The 19,753-nt window shown below is 35.9% G+C and overlaps 2 protein-coding genes and 1 long non-coding RNA gene across 3 annotated transcripts; 2 read left to right on the top strand and 1 right to left on the bottom strand.

Moving 5' to 3' along the window:
- Positions 1–1,313: 1,313 nt before the first annotated feature.
- LOC104095667 (polyadenylate-binding protein RBP45) lies at positions 1,314–6,846 on the top strand. The gene is made up of 7 exons (XM_009601840.4): positions 1,314–1,779; positions 2,554–3,019; positions 5,589–5,644; positions 5,719–5,849; positions 5,935–6,031; positions 6,103–6,252; positions 6,582–6,846. The coding sequence occupies exons 1-7, from the start codon at positions 1,450–1,452 to the stop codon at positions 6,582–6,584; spliced, it is 1,233 nt and encodes a 410-aa protein (XP_009600135.1). The 5' UTR covers positions 1,314–1,449; the 3' UTR covers positions 6,585–6,846.
- Positions 6,847–8,210: 1,364 nt separating this feature from the next.
- Positions 8,211–12,246, top strand: LOC104095666 (purple acid phosphatase 18-like). Its single transcript, XM_009601839.4, has 5 exons — positions 8,211–8,375; positions 9,614–10,282; positions 11,117–11,305; positions 11,383–11,471; positions 11,742–12,246. The coding sequence occupies exons 1-5, from the start codon at positions 8,211–8,213 to the stop codon at positions 11,962–11,964; spliced, it is 1,335 nt and encodes a 444-aa protein (XP_009600134.1). The 3' UTR covers positions 11,965–12,246.
- On the bottom strand, positions 8,292–11,839 carry LOC117276635 (uncharacterized). The gene is made up of 2 exons (XR_011409686.1): positions 11,719–11,839; positions 8,292–10,305 (listed from the first exon to the last, which is right to left on the bottom strand). It is a non-coding gene; the product is annotated as an uncharacterized lncRNA (long non-coding RNA).
- Positions 12,247–19,753: the final 7,507 nt, after the last annotated feature.

Here is a 19,753-nt window from a genome sequence, read left to right as displayed (position 1 = left end):
AATACATGGGCCGGGGGCGGCCAAATATGAAATAGGGAAAGTGCACAAATAGCCGTTTTAAGACCCAATATTTAATGAATAGTCAGATTTTTTTAAATTTTTTTTGTTAAAGTTTAGCTGTGTCAAAATTGATTTCACCGAGTAGGTTTAAAATTTAAATCGCGAGTATGAAGTTTCAACTTTCAATGGAAGGTCTGGCGTTACGCTTTGTGAAAGGCTAACTTCAGACCTCAAGCTTGGAGATTGAATGAAGTTCAACTCCAGACTTCGATATGAATTGAGACACCTACATAGTCTAATTTCAGACTTTTGAGTTTGAAGTTAACTTGAAGGTATGAGAAAGAAGAAAAATAAGAAGAACCAACAACAATAGCACGAACGGTTTGAAGTTTGTCAAAATTGGCTAAAATTTTAATAATTAGATATGTTATATGTAAAAATAGCACGAGCTAGCCAGTTTTCGGACTGGTAATTTAAAAATAGCCATCGTTTACAAAGTCATTAAAAAATAGCCACTATTTTGCTGCAACACGGACCGGTCCAGCATAATATACTGGAGATTAGTGTACTTGTGTATGAACTTCCAGCATATTATGCCGGAACTCCAACACGCGGAAAGTTTCAGCATAATATACTGGAGATTGGAGCACATGTGTATGAACTTCCAGCATATTATGCTGGACCGGTATATTATACTAGAACTCCAGTATATTATGCTGAAATATTTTCCAAAGTTTGAATAGTGTTTTCGTTCAGATTTATCTTTACATGAAAAGTGGCTAAAATTTGATTACGTTTGAAACTGTGGCTATTTTTCAATTACCACTTGTATATCTGGCTATTTTTGAATTTCTCCCGAAAATGGTAATTGAAAAATAGTTGGAACTCCAAAAATAGCTGGCTATTTTCAAAAATACTGTTCAAAATCCAGAAAATATTCCAGCATAATATACTGGAGTTTCAATATAATATACTGGAACTCCAGTATAATATACCGGTCCAACATAATACACTGAAAGTTCTCACAAAAGTGGTTCAATCTCCAGTATATTATGCTGGATCGATCCGTGTTGCAGCAAAATAGTGACTATTTTTCAATAACTTTACAAACGCTGATTATTTTTGAATTACCAGTCCGAAAAATAGGTAGCCCATGCTATTTTTACGTTTAAATAGGGATGCTCAAAACGGCTACTCAGTGTCATTTATACAAAATATAAATACGGTCCATATGGGTTGGGTTAACAAGGCCCAAATATCCATCCATTCGCTACACCGGTTCCCCTGCTGACTAGCTCTTATAAGGCCCACGTGCGCTTCCAAATCTCCCCCTCTCTTCGGCGAGAACCTTATCTCTCGTCACGGTTCAATCACATCGAACCCTTTTGTTCTCTTTCTTACCTAGGGTTTCTTCTTCTTCATCAATCCAGCTCGTTCAATTTCTTCAGAATGATGCCACAAAGTGGAGTTGCTCAACCACCTATGGCTCCTATGTTGATGGATCAGCATCAGTACCAGCAGCAGGCTCCACCGCCAACACAACAACAACAATGGATGATGCCACCTCAACAGCCACAACAACAACCGCAGTTTCAACCTCAATCTCAACCTGCTTGGGCTCAGCAGCCATCGCAACAACAGTACGGTGTTATGCCGACGACAAACCCTAACCCTAGCCCTACCGGTAATCCTAACGAGGTTCGGTCTCTTTGGATTGGGGATTTGCAGTATTGGATGGATGAGAATTATCTCTCCACTTGTTTCTATCATACCGGCGAGGTAATTTTACAAATCTAACCATGTTTCCATTTGTTTGCAGTTTTTAGGAAAAATATTGTTAAATTAAGGAAATAAATGCTAGAAAATCGTGGTTGCTTAGGTGATTGTAGACGTGGGGAGAAAAATTTCGTATTTCTGATATAGTTTGCTGACGTTGTTTCTGACTTTTCAAAACAATTTCTTAAATTTATGATGCATTCCTCTCATCTTTCTGCCAGGCTGTTTTTTAGGAAATGGTAGTTATCTGTTTTCATTTGTGTGGAGTCGATTGAATTTGGAAAGATTGCCTTATCATTTAAATTTCTCGTTTGCATTTAGTTGCAATTTATTTTAAGTGGATTAGGTGATTGATTTAAAAGGAGGGGTTGGAAACTAATATAGTAGCTTAGAAAAAGAACAAAAATTACCCAAGAGTGTGTCCTAGTGGTCATTAAAATGGTAGGAGAACCACGAGGTCTTAGGTTCAAAGAGCAGTGGGATAAAAAAATACTAGGTGATTTCTTTTCATTTACCTAAGATTTAGTGGGTAGAGTTACCTGGTATCCTGTAGATTAGCCGAGGTGCACGCAAGCTGGCTCGGACACCACCATCATCCTAGAAAAAAGGAGAAGAAAATTGGAGTTGAATTTAGTAAAAGATGTATTGAAGTATTTAAAGATTGCCTAGAAGAGGAGGGGTTGGGAATCAATATTAAAACTCAACATTTGCATTAGTGCATCATTGTACTGGCACTTTGTTTTGCATTATGATAATGGGCTTCATTGTTTTGTGCAGCTTGTTTCTGCTAAGGTCATTAGGAACAAGCAAACTGGTCAGTCTGAAGGTTATGGATTCCTTGAGTTCAGGAGTCATGCAGCTGCAGAAACTATTTTACAGACGTATAATGGCACTTTGATGCCAAATGTGGAACAGAATTTCCGTATGAACTGGGCCTCTCTTGGTGCCGGTGAGAGGCGAGATGATTCAGCTGAGCATACAATATTTGTTGGTGATTTGGCTGCTGATGTGACGGATTATATGTTACAAGAGACATTCAAATCTGTGTATTCGTCGGTAAAAGGTGCAAAAGTTGTAACAGATAGAATCACTGGACGTTCCAAGGGCTATGGATTTGTTAAGTTTGCCGATGAGAGTGAACAATTGCGTGCTATGACCGAAATGAATGGCGTACTCTGTTCAACTAGGCCCATGAGGATTGGCCCCGCTGCGAACAAGAAACCAGTGGGTACACTGCAGAAAGGTATGGCCATGTCATCCTTTCATCTGCTGTTCTGAAGGTGGATTTTTTCTGCTCGAAATGTTGTTTGCAGTAGGAATTGTGCTGTTTATCATCTGCGTTCCTGATTTTTGTCCCAGATTCCCAGTGATGCTATAAATTTCCTGACATGTTCAGAGTCTTTAAGTTGATTGGGTTTTCAGCTATGCACTTGAAGAAACGGAATCTTTAAAATCATTTTCTTCTATTACTTAACTTTCTACACTTGGGGGCATTTAATTGTTTCGAAATGTGCACAAACTTATAAAACTCGTGTTGTCTCAAAGCAGGAAACAGAGAGGCTCTCATATGGGGGCCTGGAACTGATTTCAGCTGAAATGATTCCACTTTAGTGCGTGGCCTCATTTTAGGTCAGTTTATTCGTTTATGTCACGCTTCCTTACTTCGTATTCTTGTGGCATTCTTATGCTACATTCAGTTGATTTCCGGTTCCAGAATTACTATTATGAGCCTTAGTAAATTTATTTCCAATTCTATCGAAGTTTAAATTTCCTTCCTTCATTTTTCCAGTTTATTTAATTAAATTTCCTTCCTTCATTTTTCCAGTTTATTTAATTCCTCAGCTGGCCTTGTGTAATTTCAGTTAGGATCAATCTCTCGCACCTTTAAATAATGCTGCGGCGAGCTGTTTCCATTCATTTCCTTACAATTCTTTACCTTTCTTTGTGTGTCACGTTCTGAGCTGTCTGTGTTAATGGTGTATGCTACTAATTCTGGGAACTCAAGTTCATCTATCAGCACCTTTTCTCTCGCAGTGAGAGTAATGTAAAATTGATTAATCGTGTAGGAGATGCAAAGAAGATTTATATGACTAGTTTTGTTCTCAAGATGAGATGCCTTTGGTTGATGCCTTGAGGTGGTTCTACCTTTTTAGCTCTAATACTCTTTTTGATAACCACTTCATCCAAAAAGAAAAAGAAAAAAAAAGAAAAACATTCTTGATAACCAAGTTCTAATACACTTGTTGGACATTACTCTTTCCGTTCCAATTACTGTCCTCACTGGTTTTTATTTGTCCAATTGGTCATTTGGAAATAATATTAGTAACTAAATGAAAGATTCTCAAGCTCTAATCTCTTGTTTTCAGAATACTGAAATGTATAAAGCAATCAATTTGTGAAGAACAGCTGATTAAGTTGGAAATGGGTAGTGTAAACTAGTGGACAATGCTCTTTCTATTCCACTTATCCACTGGCTTTCATTTTTTGAATTAGTCATTTGGTCATTTGAAAATAATATATAGAGATTTAGAAACTACATGGAAGATTCCGCAAGTTGTAATATTTTGTTCCCAAATTACTGAAATGCTGAAGACAATCGACTAACTAAGAGCAGGTGACAAGAAGATGGAAATGGGGGAGTAGAAACTTGTGGATCAAAATGGCTGTTCAGTACATATGTTGGAATACCTTATGTACACATAAGGTGTATGGATGCTAGTCTTAGCATAATTGCTTAGAAATAATATATTAGTTTCAGTGGGGCCGTCTTCCATCTTTTATTTTTTCCTTGGTTGCAATTGTGATGTCTGCATTGTAAGTTCTAAAACCTTTGACAAACAAGAAAGGGTAGCTCAAGTGGAAAGCACCCTCCACCTCCAACAGTTGCGTGTTCGATTCTCCATGTTAAGATATAAAAAAAAAGGTTCAAATACTTAGGACACGGTCTCGCTCTTTGATTTGGAAAATTGTTTTGCTATCCAAAAGAAAATGATTCATGTGAATATCTCCTCTTTTTAAACTTGTTATTTTATAAGTGGACTGCAGTTACCAATATACGATAGATGACTTATTCATTGAATACATAATGCACTGATACTTTTAGAATTACCATAAAAAGCATTTCTAATTTTTTCATGATTCATGGGGTACTCTGTTGATATTTTGTTGTTTGGTTTTTGGATTTAAGAATTAGAAGGGCTTGTTGACTGTCTAAAGTCAGTGCGCTGTCAGTAGAATGGTTCTCGAGCTCCCTCAGCTCATCGCCCTATGAACTGCCTTGCAATTTGTTTTAACAACGGAACATGCAACAGACCTAGGAGTTCTATATCCATGACTTTAAAGGAGCATGCATTCACGTGTAAGGATATGAAGTAATGCTGTAATGCTTGTGAATACTCCTGATTAAAGGATCATCTTTTGTCTTTTTTTAGGGATGGCAGTGCCTTTAGTTGAATAAGCTGTTTTTAAGTTTCTGCTTGCTCTATGTGTGAATGCGTTCGTTTGTTTCCGCTTCTCATGGATTTTCTTTTCATAAAAGCCGTGGCGGGGAAATGTAAAATGGTTGTTAGAATGAGTTGGTGGAATGGTGTAAGTGTTTTTAAAAAAAATATATTTTCTGTTTTAGAAGTATCCTCATACTCCGAATATATAAAGCTTGGATCAATTGATGCCTATTCTCTCTTTCTTTGTTTCTTCATTATGATTCTGTGTTACTGTTCATTTTCCTCTATGTGTTGGAGAGTTAGCCTTTGTTAGATGCTAGCACTTTTTGATGACTGCATTTCTACTCTTCACATCTTTTATCATTGCAGCTACCTATCAAAATCCTCAAGCAACTCAAGGCGAAAGTGACCCCAATAATACAACTGTGGGTAGCTTGTTTTGAAGTAAGTTTGTTTTTCTAGTGTATGCCCTTCTAACCGTTCACATTCAAATGTGCAGATATTTGTTGGTGGTTTGGATCCCACTGTTGCAGAAGAGCATTTGCGGCAGGTATTCTCCCCATATGGTGAATTGGTTCATGTGAAGATAGTTGCTGGAAAACGCTGTGGTTTTGTTCAGTTCGGTACTAGGTAATGTCACTGTACAATTAAAATGTTTCTTTCTAGATTTCTTGTCCATGTTTTTTTCTCATGTTCTATCACATGCCATTTCCAGAGGTTCTGCCGAGCAGGCTTTGTCAAGCTTGAATGGCACACAATTGGGAGGACAAAGCATTCGGCTTTCTTGGGGGCGTAGCCCCTCTAGCAAACAGGTTTTTGCCTATCTTTCTAGTTTTAAACTTAGATAAATTCGCTACTGTTTTGACTCTGATTCTCTATGTAGACTGACCAGACTCAATGGAGTGGTAGTGGTGGCGCGTATTATGGGTATGGCCAAGGATATGAGGCTTATGGATATGCTCCACCTGCTCAGGACCCTAATATGTATTATGGAAATTACCCAGGATATACGAATTATCAGCAGCCACAGCAGGTATGACAAACATGGCCTTGAAGGTCTCTATGGCTTGCCATTTTGGTGTTTAGATGAGGAACCAAATATTGTAATTTTGGGTATCAGCATTTTTCTCTGATTATGATGCTAGTTCAGTAAGTACATGGGTTTCTCTAGTTTCGTCAAATATATGCAATTATCTAGTTTTCTGTCTTGCTAATTTTTTTTTCTTTTTTGCATGCTCTGACTTGTGTTTTTTAACTATCTGCTTAGTCTAGTGGTTCGTTGCGTATGGACTTTCTTATGGCAAGGCCTATTTTTTCCTTCAAATATATTTTCTCATTGGTTGTTTTCATTCACATTTGCAGTGATGTTGCTCATTTCAAGGAGGCAAATTGCTAGATGGTGTTCAAGTTTCCAGTGCTCATGCTGATGTTTCCAGTTAGTGAGACTGGTTGTACAATGTTTTGATAAGTTGAGTGATCGTGTGAGCTTTTTGTGAGACATTTTCTTTTCTTCTGTCTGTAATTGGTGAAACTTGAGTTTGCTGTTACGTTGTATGTGTACCGAAACCTTCTGAGCATTATCTTGACCTAATATCCTAATTTTATTGGCCGATGCATTAATGTTTTAGGCTCTCCGGTATATTTGTCATACTTTTTTCTTGGTATTTCTGATTTGTAGTTCTTGTTTGTGTTCGGTTTTACTGTCCTCTTAATTTCATGTTAGCCATGGTGTACGTATTTAATTGCAAGCAGCTTTCAAATTGAAGTTGCTGAATGTGGTGCTTGAAGTTGACGAATGAAAATAGTTGAATAGCTGTATTTTGGTATGAAAAGAGATAAGAAATTCCAGAAGTACAGGTGCAGCTGGAGGTGAGATTGGGAGATGTATTTTGGAGTCCTATGAGGCGCAAAACCGATATTCGGCGGAACTCTATTCGTTTGTCTTCAATTCACAATCCGTCTTCTTTGCCATCCTTTTTTTAATTGCTAGCGGTTTTATTAACTACTACTGTATACATTATTTTTAAAGCCAAGTGGAACTCAGTTTGGATGTCGTAGTTGCCCAATACTCGAAAATACTTTGCGATAGTTCCCACATCCAACAACTTGTTTGGATTGTTGTTTCTGGTCATTTCATATTGTATTGTATTGTATTGTTTAATATGAATACAATGTTTGGATAAATTGTATCATTTTATGTCATTTCATGATGTCACGTACTAATAATATGAAGAAGGAACTTGCAACCTTACTTAAAAAAATAATAGGCAACTATGCTATCCTACCAAATTTGTCGTTTTATAAATTGATATTTTTTAAACAATATAATTAAATTTAAATAATAATTAAAATAATATTATATTTAAAGTAACAATATAACGCTCCAAACAAGCATTAACGTAAATATGAGACAATTTCAGCTATATCTTCTGGGGGTTGATTAAATAATTTAACTGGTCCGGGAAGCTCATGTTCCAAGTTTAGAGCTTCATTTCTTAGACTTATTTAGGACATTCACTTTTTTAATTGTACAAATATTCAAGCATTTCTATTGAAGCTATGTACTGTGGCAGTATAATTTGAAGAGAAGAGGAGAAGATAGAGGAAAAACAAAAGAGTAACGACCTTAGATATAATGTTCCGAAATGTACAAATCCAAAAAATAAATCCTCAAACAGGAAAATGTTAAATGTACCCAACAGAACCAAGTTCATTTCTTCATGCAGTTGATTTGACTATCTATAAATCCACCGACTGACATTCTATTACTACCTTTTTAATAAATCGAAAAAAGAAAAAAAGGAAAAAGCGGGGTGATATTGGGGTTGGTTATTGTAGGTGTGAAGCAAACAAAAAGCGCGTTGATTGGGGGGAATGGGAAAGCAAAAGCCAAAAGGAGGAAAAAAGAGCAATGATTAGGGGAGTGAGAGTATCAGGACGCTCATTTGCCAAATTTGAAAAAGCTTCATCCAAAATACATCAGCACCGATCATGGAACTCAACGTGAAGATAATAATACTACAATTACTCTCTTTGACGGCCGTTTTGTTCATCGGCGTAACAGTCAGAGCTGGAGAAGGAGAATACGTCAGACGTCCACCTCGTAAAGCCTTTCGTTTGCCATGGGATCCAAAGCCTTCCTCTCAGCCTCAGCAGGTAATCATTTCACAATTTCATTATAACTTGCTTTGATGTGGATTCACAATTTTAAGTCAGTATAATCATTACTCTCTCCCCTTCAATTTCTGAGATGCACTTTCCGTGTCTCTAGAAAAAAAAGTTTTCTCTATTTAGAAGTAGTTTAGTTCTAAACTTTCTATTTTACCTTAAGGAGATAATTTATGGAGTAAATATCTATCACTTGATTTAGATCACAAGTTTTAAAAATATTTCTTTTTTAAACTGTGTTATAGCCAAACAACATCACATAAAATGGGATGGGGAGTGTATTTCTTTTTATGACAGTGCGGACTTACTAATCATATATATATATTTATATTTTAAGCAAAAATTTCAGCTGCAACATGTAGATCCGCCCATGCCTTTCTCGTTTATGTCATTTGGTGTCAATTTCAACTGATTTTACTCAAGTTTTTGGGATTTGAATCCGGATTACAGCTGGATACTGTAGCTTAGCATAGTCTAGGAGTACAACTTAGTCTTTGTTATAATTGCTATGAAATCAGGGGAGCTTAATTATTAGTATTTTTTTTATCTGTTAACGGTTTCTGGCGGGTGTGAATGTTTTGCTAAAACTTTGTTATTCCTCACTGATCTTTGAGCTGTTGGAGTTACCAATTTTAATTGGTGTCTGTATTTCATACTTAATAAAAAAGAAGTTATGATTTTCTAGGTGTTGCTTTCTATGACCTCCACAGTTCCAAGTGCAATGTAACTAAGTTAGCATTAATAAAGCTCGTAGACGCCAAGGTTCTTTTCATTATCCGGTCTTTCATTTTCTTTTTGTTTGTTCAAGTTGGTTTTATGTCCTGTTTAGGAGGACCTAAAATCTTTCCATGGACATTAGTTAGTGGAGTGTAATAATGGCGAAAGGGTGCTTCTTGGTTTGTTGGGGGGGGGGGGGTAAAGGTGGGCTGAAAGGTGGTTACATTGTCCTAACTCCTAAGGTCACAGTTTGGAACTTGGATTTTAGATAAGAAAAAGAAACACATCTGTTAAAGCTGCATTTTTCATATCTGGAAGAGGAACAAAATTCAAAGGAAAGGAAATGGGAGGAAGATGGTACGGAAGACTTACTCATATTTTGATGGAAATACTTTTGAGAAGCATGAGGAATGGAGCCTGTTATCTCCTCCTTAAGTTACATGTATGCTGTTTTGGTGAATAAATGGAGCCTGTATATTTAATCATGTGAATTGATATTCTCTTGGCAGGTTCACATCTCATTAGCTGGGGACAAACACATAAGGGTGTCATGGGTCACAACTGATAAATCTTCTCCTTCAATTATTGAATATGGAACATCTACTGGAAAATACAGTTTTAAAGCTCAAGGAGAAAGTACCAAGTACAGTTACCTGTTATATAGTTCTGGAATGATACACCATACTGTGATTGGACCATTGCAAGACAACACAGTGTACTTCTACAGATGTGGTGGAGAAGGTCCGGAGTTCCAGCTCAAAACTCCACCATCTAAGTTTCCGGTTACTTTTGCTGTGGCAGGAGATTTGGGCCAGACTGGATGGACAAAGTCAACTTTAGACCATATAGACCAATGTAAATATGATGTTCATTTGCTACCTGGTGACCTTTCTTATGCTGATTATATTCAACATAGGTGGGACACATTTGGTCAACTGGTTCAGCCGCTGGCTAGTGCTAGGCCATGGATGGTGACTCAAGGGAATCATGAAAAGGAAAACATACCATTCATTGTGAATGAATTTATATCTTACAACTCCAGGTGGAAGATGCCATTTGAGGAGAGTGGATCTACTTCAAATCTCTACTATTCATTTGATGTTGCAGGGGTTCATACAATCATGCTTGGTTCATATACTGACTATGATGAGTACTCTGATCAATATAGATGGCTGAAGGTTAGCTGAGCTCTCATTTATTCCTGAAAAAATGGAAATCTTCTGCTTTTGAAGAGTGTTCTGATATAAAAGTAGAGTCACAGTTTAAAGAATAATATGACACTTCTGCTTTTGACCATTTGGTTCACTTATGACATTTGTAGTATTTCCTTTGCTTTTGACCATTTGGTTCACTTATGACATTTGTAGTATTTCCTTTTTCTGGAATTTAATCTCTAGGAAGTCCTAATCTGCGCCCCCCCCTTCCCCCTTCTTTTTTTTCTTTCTTTTTGGCTGCTCATTCTTTCAGATTTCTAGGTATTTAGGTTATTTTTATAGAAAGTTATGAAAATTGTAGGGGAAAGCACACTTGGTATACGTATTGAAGAAATTAAGGACGTTAGGCATGTAGCTTTTAAAATGTAGACTAGTAAGCAGCAAAATTTTCCTTATGGCTGTTTAGAGTTAAAGTCCAACTTGTCTATCTTTTCTTAATAAGCTAAATGGTATTTTTTATTAACAAAATGGGAAAAGCTCCCCTATACAAGAGGTATACCAACAAGTAGAGAATTTATTATTATGCTTATAAATGAACACCTAGTTCATTTTGTGTTTCATATTAGCACTAGAGGCTTCCTTCGAATTTCACACAATATCCATATGATCTAGCCTCTATCTTCTGGTTATTCAACTATCTAATTGTTTCGGCGGAGGGGGAAGTCAGGTTGTATGGCATGTAAGGAAATTATTCAGAGGAAAAAAAAAAACTAAGAATTCCTTGGCATGCTTAATTGAAAAGCATAGCGACATGTCGTTTTGCTAATATAAATGCATTTATTGGAAATTCAACTGTAGGCTGATCTCCTAAAAGTAGATCGTAAAAAGACTCCTTGGTTGGTTGTGTTATTCCATGTGCCATGGTATAATAGTAACGAAGCCCATCAAGGTGAAGCTGATGACATGATGACAACTATGGAGCCTTTGCTGTATGCAGGCGGTGCAGATATAGTGTTTGCTGGACATGTTCATGCTTATGAGCGCACGGTATGCCTGGCTTGCTTATTAGCTTCTTATTCTTGATATTGGATGCATAACACACCTATTCTCTTCTTTGAAAACAGAAACGAGTTAATAATGGTAGACCTGATCCTTGTGGTGCTGTTCACATAACAATTGGCGATGGAGGAAATAAAGAAGGTTTAGCGCGCAAGTAAGTCTTCCTTGAGTAATTTTTCCTGCTTGCTGAGCACAGGATCCATAAAATGAGAATGGAAGTAAAAACTCGTTTAGATCATAAATGGTCTCTGTATTCTTCTTCGCATTTCTTTCACACATTTAGCTTAGGAGGTGGTTCATCATAGTTGAACAACTTTAACGTGCAAAATTTGGATTTTAGAAGTTTCTAGGTGCCACTTTAGTTAAAATTAGAGTGGGAGTTATTATGATGCTGAACTTACATGTCTTGACAAATTACTGACAGGTACAAGCTACCCCAGCCAGATTGGTCCGTCTTCCGTGAAGCAAGCTTTGGCCATGGTGAACTTGCGATAATTAATTTAACTCATGCCTCTTGGAGTTGGCATAGGAATGATGATGATGAACCAGTAAGGTCTGATCAGGTTCAGATTACCTCGTTGATTGGTTCAGGATGCAGCAGCGTTGCAGGCAGTCATGAACTAAGAAAAATCCTTGTGGATCCTTAGCTCTCTCTTTGAAACTGAACTCTTAAACAGGCATGTATATGTATAGTCAGGTGATAGTTATATCTATTGTTACGCCATTATATCCTGGTCCTTTATTATCTTGGACTGCGCCTAGTAAGACCTCCGTTTGTAATAGTTTGATCTATTCTGGCTTGTTTTGAAGTAGATTAGTACTATAAATTTTGAGAAGCCAGAGGCTTTGATGTCTTTATAATCTCTGTTGCTGGTTTAGGTTGCACTTTGTGTGGCTCAGATGTTTATAGAAATGTAGCATTTCTGGCCTATTCTTCCACCACCCACATACACATTAATAGAAAGAAAAATAAGAACGCGTGATTGGGCAGATTATTCATCCAACTTGCTTGCTGCATCCAATATATGTATTTGATAAGAAAACCAGTATGTAGGATGAAGTCACATCGATTAGGGCCAGTTTGGTTGGATTCTAGATTCTTTTCTGATCATAAAAATAGATTAGACATTGATTAAAACATATTCTGCAAGTGTGATTTTTTTGTACAGAAGAATGTATCGATTAAGGTATGGAAAGGACCATTGGCTCCTTAGTTTAAGTCTCTAAATGAAATGTAACTCGTAAATTCTCTTTCCTTTACGGGATTATTACTTACGTACTCGCCTTCAACTACCCTTGTACTTGACTACCAATATTAGTTCTATCACCAGCAAATAATTTATACATTAAGACACATGAAGCTGACGAAGATAGCCAAACCACAGACATCAGTTTTTCGCATTTGCTATATTTAAACATCATTTGATGATAAAGAAGCAGCTGTAGTAGTACAGAGACTACCAACCCAAAAGAAAAATGAAGATAATTGTATAATCGATTAAGAGGTAATACATAGAGGCTGAAAGGCCTAGTATCTTGGTATAGCACCCTACTATTATCAGCAACAAGGCTTTCCGCGTGCTTAGGTGAGTGTCAAAAACTTGACGATGAGAGACCGAGAGAGTATGTCTACTTCCATGCCAGAGGAAAAACAATACGGAAAAGGCCCATTCATGCCAGTGAACTATACGAAATTGAGCACATTTACCCGTCGTTAATAGGTGGTCTCAATCCTGCCCTTGCCGTGTATAAGGTGGCTCACATATGCCATATATTAGACGGACAACCCTAATAAATATTTAGCACCAGATTTTGACACGTGTCACAATCTGGTGCAATCCATCTATACCCTAATTTAAATAACAAATCAATCCGACCCATCACCCTTATTTTAATAAACCGACCCGACCTAGTACCATCATACTATATTATAAGCGGGAACATGTCAAGTGAAAAGTTAAAATACCAAAATGTCCTTACAAAGCTGAATGACACTATTGCCCGCCCTTCTATTAAACAATATTGTAAATATTTTTGGACATGAATGTAAACACAAAATTATAATAAATAATATCTTAAAATCTACTATTAAATGTTAACAGAGTTTATTACCGCATATTGGATGTATCTAAAGACTATTCGTTTTTCTAAAGTTAACCTTTTGCAGTTTTAGAATTCTAAGTTTGGCTTTTCAAATTTCTAGAAGATTTTAGATGTCTTATAGTACATCAATTTTAATAAGGAGACATATATTTTAAAGGCAAGATGTACAATTACTGTAGATTCAAAGATATTGTCGAAACATTAGAACAACTTTTTTGCCCTTTAAAATTCAAATAACTATCCTGAATTAAAGAACAAAAATATAATTTCAAATGTTTGATGTTGGATTTCAAGAACTAACTTGGAGTGGTAGGAAATTTTTTTAGTTCCTTTAACATTAATTGTACGTCTAATATGGCAATTAGTAGTTTCACCTTTATTACAAGAATTTACAGGAGGACTAAAGGGCTAGACGTTACCTTTGGAAAAGAAAGAGAGACCAAAAGGTAACGTAATCAAAACATTTTTGAATGGTATTCGGAGCCATGGTTCGTTTCATGAAGGCAACATTAAGAGCTTAACAAAAGGTAATGTAATCTCTTTGGATACATAATTTAGCTTTTGATTCTTGTACATTTTGGAAGCATAATGACGAAAAAAAGATAATTAATTCAATGCTTATGTTTGATGTTGGTTGGACTACTTCCAATGAATTTTTTGTGTGGATAAAATCATAAGAATATTCATATGGTGAGATCTCATGTATTCAATTTGTATAATAGCAAAGTTAGTTTTTCTGTCTTTTGTCTCAACTATTCCCCCCCCCCCCCCCCCCCCCTTCTCCTAACCGCTTTTAGCTTATAGTTTTTGTTTGTTTTTTTCACTAGATAGCAACATTTGATGTATTGTTGTTTCACACAATATCTTTGCCATTTTCTCTTACTTTTATGATATTACAAAATTATTGAATTGTTTGTTATTTATTTTCACTTTTTACTTTAATTACCAGATCAAGATATTGTTCTGAGTTAATTATTATTGCTTTAATAAAATTAATTAATTTGCTAATATGTGACAGTCACTTTCTTAATTATCAAAATTATTTTGCACAAAAAAACCAAATAAATCCTTAACAAAGAATCTTAAGTTATTAAATTTACACAAATTTCATATCCATTTTTTTGGATTTTCTGGAAAAGATATGGTCATGTTTCTTTTTTTCTTTTCTTTTAGGGTATTACATATATTTTAATCTTTTCCTTTTCCAATTATTTTCTCAAAGAAGTATATAGGTCATATATTTGGAGTGAAGAGTTATTGTGAACAATGTCAAGATGAATCAACAGTTAGTGCTATTGGCTTCTAAAGAAAATACACAACTCATAGACTATAAGAATTTAAGGGAACCGTCAGTCATCAGATTTTTTTTTAATTGAGTTAGCTAAATAAGAACAATATTCATTAATTATAAAAAATTTCACTTTTCATTTAACAACTTCAATTTTACAATTGAAATATATTTTTGATAACATTTTATGTAACATCAAATTTTTGGTACTCATTGATATGAGATACACGCGCATCGCGCGTGTCGAAAAACTAGTATTTTAATAAACCCCTATCCTATTTTATTTCCCCCACTCTCTCGCTCTCTCTCACTACGCTTTCTTCTCCCAAATCCCAATTTCTCCTCTCACCATAGCTGCTCCATTAGGGTTCTTTCCCAAATTGACACAATTTCAGAATTACTTAGATAGGGTTTATTTCTTTTCTTCGTTCATGAAATGTCGCAAACATCGAGCTCTTCTAACTGGCGTGTAAGGAATTGTCGATGTGAAAATATTACGCTCCATCTCACTTCGTGGACTCCTGAAAATCCTGGGAGATGTTTCTTTAGGTGTTATAAACCTGATGTAAGTTAATATTTTCTTTTAAATTTTCAGATTTGTGTTTATAGGATTATTTAGATTTTTGAATAATAATCAAATTTAGATGTTATGTTGCAGCCAAGACCATGCGGCTATTGGGAATGGGATAATGACGAATTTCATCCAAGAGCCACTATTGTCATCAACAAATTGAAAAGAGAAAAGGAAACTCTTGTTGGTGAAAATAATTACTTGAAGAAAAAAGGCGACTTTTTTTTTGAGAAAGAAACCATGTATTTGAAAGAAAAAGTTGTTGTTGTTCAGCTTGAAACTAAATCATTGAGGGATATAGTTGCTGATTTGGAGGCATCTTCTGTTATTGAAAATCTCCCTTCACATACTGAAAATGATGGGAGATATGCAAAGAAGAGAAAATGTATTTGTTATGTTATTGTGCTTCCTTGTTGGGTTTGTTGTTGGTTATGTATTACATAGTTAAGTTATGTAGGTTTTGAATATTGGATGGAATGTAATCATATTTTGTGACTATATGAATGAAATATATGACTTTACGTAAATTTTGCTTGTGTAATGATTTGATCTTAATGTAATGAGTTTGCAACAACCTAAGTGCAAATGTTTAACGAGAAAGATGGTTTGAGCTTATAATGTGCAGCTTAGAACGACTTTCAGTAAAATTTCTACACTTGTTAACAGTGTGTATTTGCAAGAAGTTCAAATATGCCCGTCAACTAAACGTTATTGAATAAATATACCCTCCACAGGTTCTAGCTACACACCAACAGATGGAGTTGGCTACAAACATTCAAGGGAGTTGAACATACACAACCTGAACATACAGTCTCTGAACATACACAATCAAACATACGCAACTTAAACATAGACAATCAGCATTTAGCACAATAGCCATCCTATATATTTTTGGCTACAAACCAATAGACGGATTTGGCTACAAACATTCAAGGGAGTTGTTCTAGCTATGATAGTGCATATGAAATTAGCACCACTATATAGGGCCTACAAACATTCTGATTTGTCACAATTCAAGGTAGTTGGCTACAAACCAATAGCCTGAACAATAACCTAAACAACACTTTGAACAATATTCATTTGCATAAAATAATTTCAAGTCAAATAAGATGTTTGAATTCACAAAAAACCAACACCTAGAATTTCATCAAAAACCAACAGCCTGTTAACCAAAAACCAATAGCCATAACAACAACCTTAATGTAAGTTCTTAACACAAAGACATCTACCCCAAAAAGATTTCTAAACTTGCTAAACTTCACAATTTGATGCCATCTTCAATTTCTTCTTTTTTCTTGCTTCATTGAGTGTGACAACCAGTTTCCCCTTCCAAGTTGCCTTAGTTGGTGAGTAAGGCAAATTTGATGGCACTGCCACTCCATCTGCATCTTCACAAAATTGAAATCTTCTTGTTCCTGTTGGTGGCCTTGCATTCAGCTTTCTAACTGCAAGTCTTATTTCTGATTCAGCAATAACCATTGGTCTTAGAGGTGGATCTTCATTGGTACCAATAACAACACCATAGCCTCGTGATAAACTAGTAGTGGCATAAGAGGATTCTTGTGTCTGTTGTGTCACAGGTTCACTGTCAAAGTCCATTCCTTCATCTTCAGAAGCAGCAGATGCAAGTGAAAATTCTGGAGCTGAGGTCTGACTTGAACCACCTTTCTGGTGTTTCTTTTTCCTTGATTTTGAAGTTTCTGCAGTGGGTTTCTCCTGGCACCCAAAAAAATATTATTAGAAGTTGTGACAACTTCCTTGAATTGTGACAAATCAGAATTCTTAGAAGTTGTGGCATATCAGAATTCTTTACCTTGAAACAACCCCTAGCATTGTGGTTTTTACCACCACAATTGCTATATGTCATCACAACTCCCTTCCTTGAGTAACTCCACTCCCCAACCCTCTTCCTTGCTTCATCTGGTTCCTTGATTCTTTTCACTCTAGGTCTGCCTACATTCTTAGAAATATCAGGAGGTTCCATTACCTGAGTTGGTTCTACTTTCCAAAAAAATTTCCCCCTAACTGGCTGGAGCTTATGATTGTAAGTCAATGAATATGCTTCTTTGCTATAGTACCAGTGGATTTGTGACAGTGGCTCACCCTACCAAAGTAAAAATATATTAGTAATTAGATAACATTAGAATGATTTAGTGAAAGATAGTTGTGTCTCATACCTTGTCATATAATATAGCCTTGATTTCATGGGGCATGGGATACCAGATAATTGCTACACTCTACATGTGCATCTTTTCTTTTTAAGATCCACAATATGTCTATCATTACCTTCACTAATTTTATATCCAAAGTCACCATTAAACTCAACCTTGCAGTAATGTGCTATTGCCCTATAGTCATTATACAGCTTCAAAGCATATGGACTGAAGTCACCGTTCCATTTACTAATGTCATCTCCATTTGTAACCAATAAATTCATAACCTTTATCCTTATCTCCTCTAACATCTTGATGATTGGCATATGTCTTGCTTTCAGAATCCATGCATTGAATAATTCAGTGAAATTATTGTCAACCATCATATTTTTATACTGAGTATCAAATGATACTCTGCACCAAGCTTGTGGTGGATAATGCAATAGGTATTTAGCGGCAACAACACCATCAAATATCTCATCCAACTTCTTGAGTTGATCTTTGAAATCTTCTTCATAAGTGCTCCAAGCACTCCACCATAAAAGTTTCTTCATTTGTCCACTTCTCCATTTTTTTCTACCAATTAGCTTCAATATGTCACACACAAAACCTGTGTTGAGCATTAGGAAGTACATTCCTCACAGCATCAAGCAAACCCTATTGATAAAAGAAACATAAATGTGAGAAAGCAAAATTGACAGAATAGAAATAGAAGATGAAAGTAATACCTTTTGTATATCTGAGATGAAAGTAACTCCATGACCATCATTTAGATCCAAAGAAAGCTTCAGAAGCTCAATAAACCATCCTCAAGTTCTAGCATTTTGTCTACCATAGCCCATGCAAGTGGATAAAAATAATTCATGTTATCTTGACCAATAGCCACTAGCAACTGGCCCTTATATCTCCCCATAAGAAAAGTACCATCCAGCCCAATAAATGGTCTCAAGCCATCTTTCCAACCCATCTTCAATGCATTGAAGCATATATACATCCTTAAGAACTTTATTTTCCCTTCTTCAAGAACATCTTTAGAAATATTAATTACAACATCAGTGCCAGGATTAGATTGTCTAAGTTCTTGCCCATATGCCTCAAGTTTCTTGTAGTCATCAACAAAACTGCCCTCTAACTTCTTAAGTGCCAAATTCTTGGCCCTTTTAAGCTTATATATGGATACATTTAATTCAAACCCAGTCTCTAAATCATCTTTCATTTCCTTCAGGCTATACTGAGGATTATACTGCACTTTCTCTTAAATAGGTGTGCTAAAGTATTCTGATCAGCCCTAGGATTTTTGAAGCAATGATCACATGTATGAACATCTTTCCATGTCTTCATTTGATAGCTATCACTATTGCTATCCTGTGAGATATAACATCTAAATGGATAACCAGTAGCACACTTATAGCTAGCCCTAGTTGAATCAGTTTTGATCACTTGCAACCCTCTTCTATTAGCCAATGCATAGAAGTTCATTGTCCTTCTAGCTTCTTCAATATCCTTAAATGTCATACCTAATTCCAACTCCTTAAAATGTTCTAACCTATCAGTTACAACCCTCTTTTTCTCTTTAAAAATAGCTTCAGGTTCTTCTGAATCATCAAAAATACTACCACCCAAACTACTTTCACATTCAGAAACTGTATCAATGTCTACAGAATATTTCTCTTTATGATGAACAATATTTTGAGCAAACACCCTAACTTCAAACTTATCCACAGCAAAAAAGTTAATCACATTGAACTCTTTAGAGAATAAGTACTGAAGAGTCCTCACACCATCATCATCAGTTACCAGGTAGTACCTCCCCGAAGGTCCAGTCACTAAAAGTTGCTCGACTGAGCTAAATCCTAAATTTTTGGTAAATTCTTCGCAAAGACTTTTATAGTTGACAAGGCAAGCATCATAACCAGACAAAGTGTACACATGCTTCTGACCATACACTATTTCAGGTGAAAATACCCAATTACCCCTATAGTGCAAAGGAATAAAAAGAGCGACAAGTGAGAGTCCACAACAGTAAGTAGAAAGGCATAAGTAGGACCACAATCATTTCGAGTAAAAGTATTTCGAAAACATACGGTAATGAAGGACCACAACCAAATAACAAAATCATCAATTACAACACATTATTCACTTTATATTATTCTTTAGTAGGATAAAGTAGCATAAAGATATCAATAAACAACAACCCCATTATAAGACAAGAAATCCTAATCCCACATATAAAATACAAATAAACAAATCTCTGACCCACAAATAGAAAAAGGAGAAGAAGACAAAAAACATAACATACCAGTTAAAGCATCAAGCTTTCG

This window comes from Nicotiana tomentosiformis, chromosome 7 (genome assembly GCF_000390325.3).
Source record: "Nicotiana tomentosiformis chromosome 7, ASM39032v3, whole genome shotgun sequence".
In the NCBI taxonomy this organism is placed as follows: Eukaryota; Viridiplantae; Streptophyta; class Magnoliopsida; order Solanales; family Solanaceae; genus Nicotiana; species Nicotiana tomentosiformis.
The sequence above is the reverse complement of the archived record's forward strand: the minus strand, read 5'-3'. Positions and strand labels throughout refer to the sequence as shown.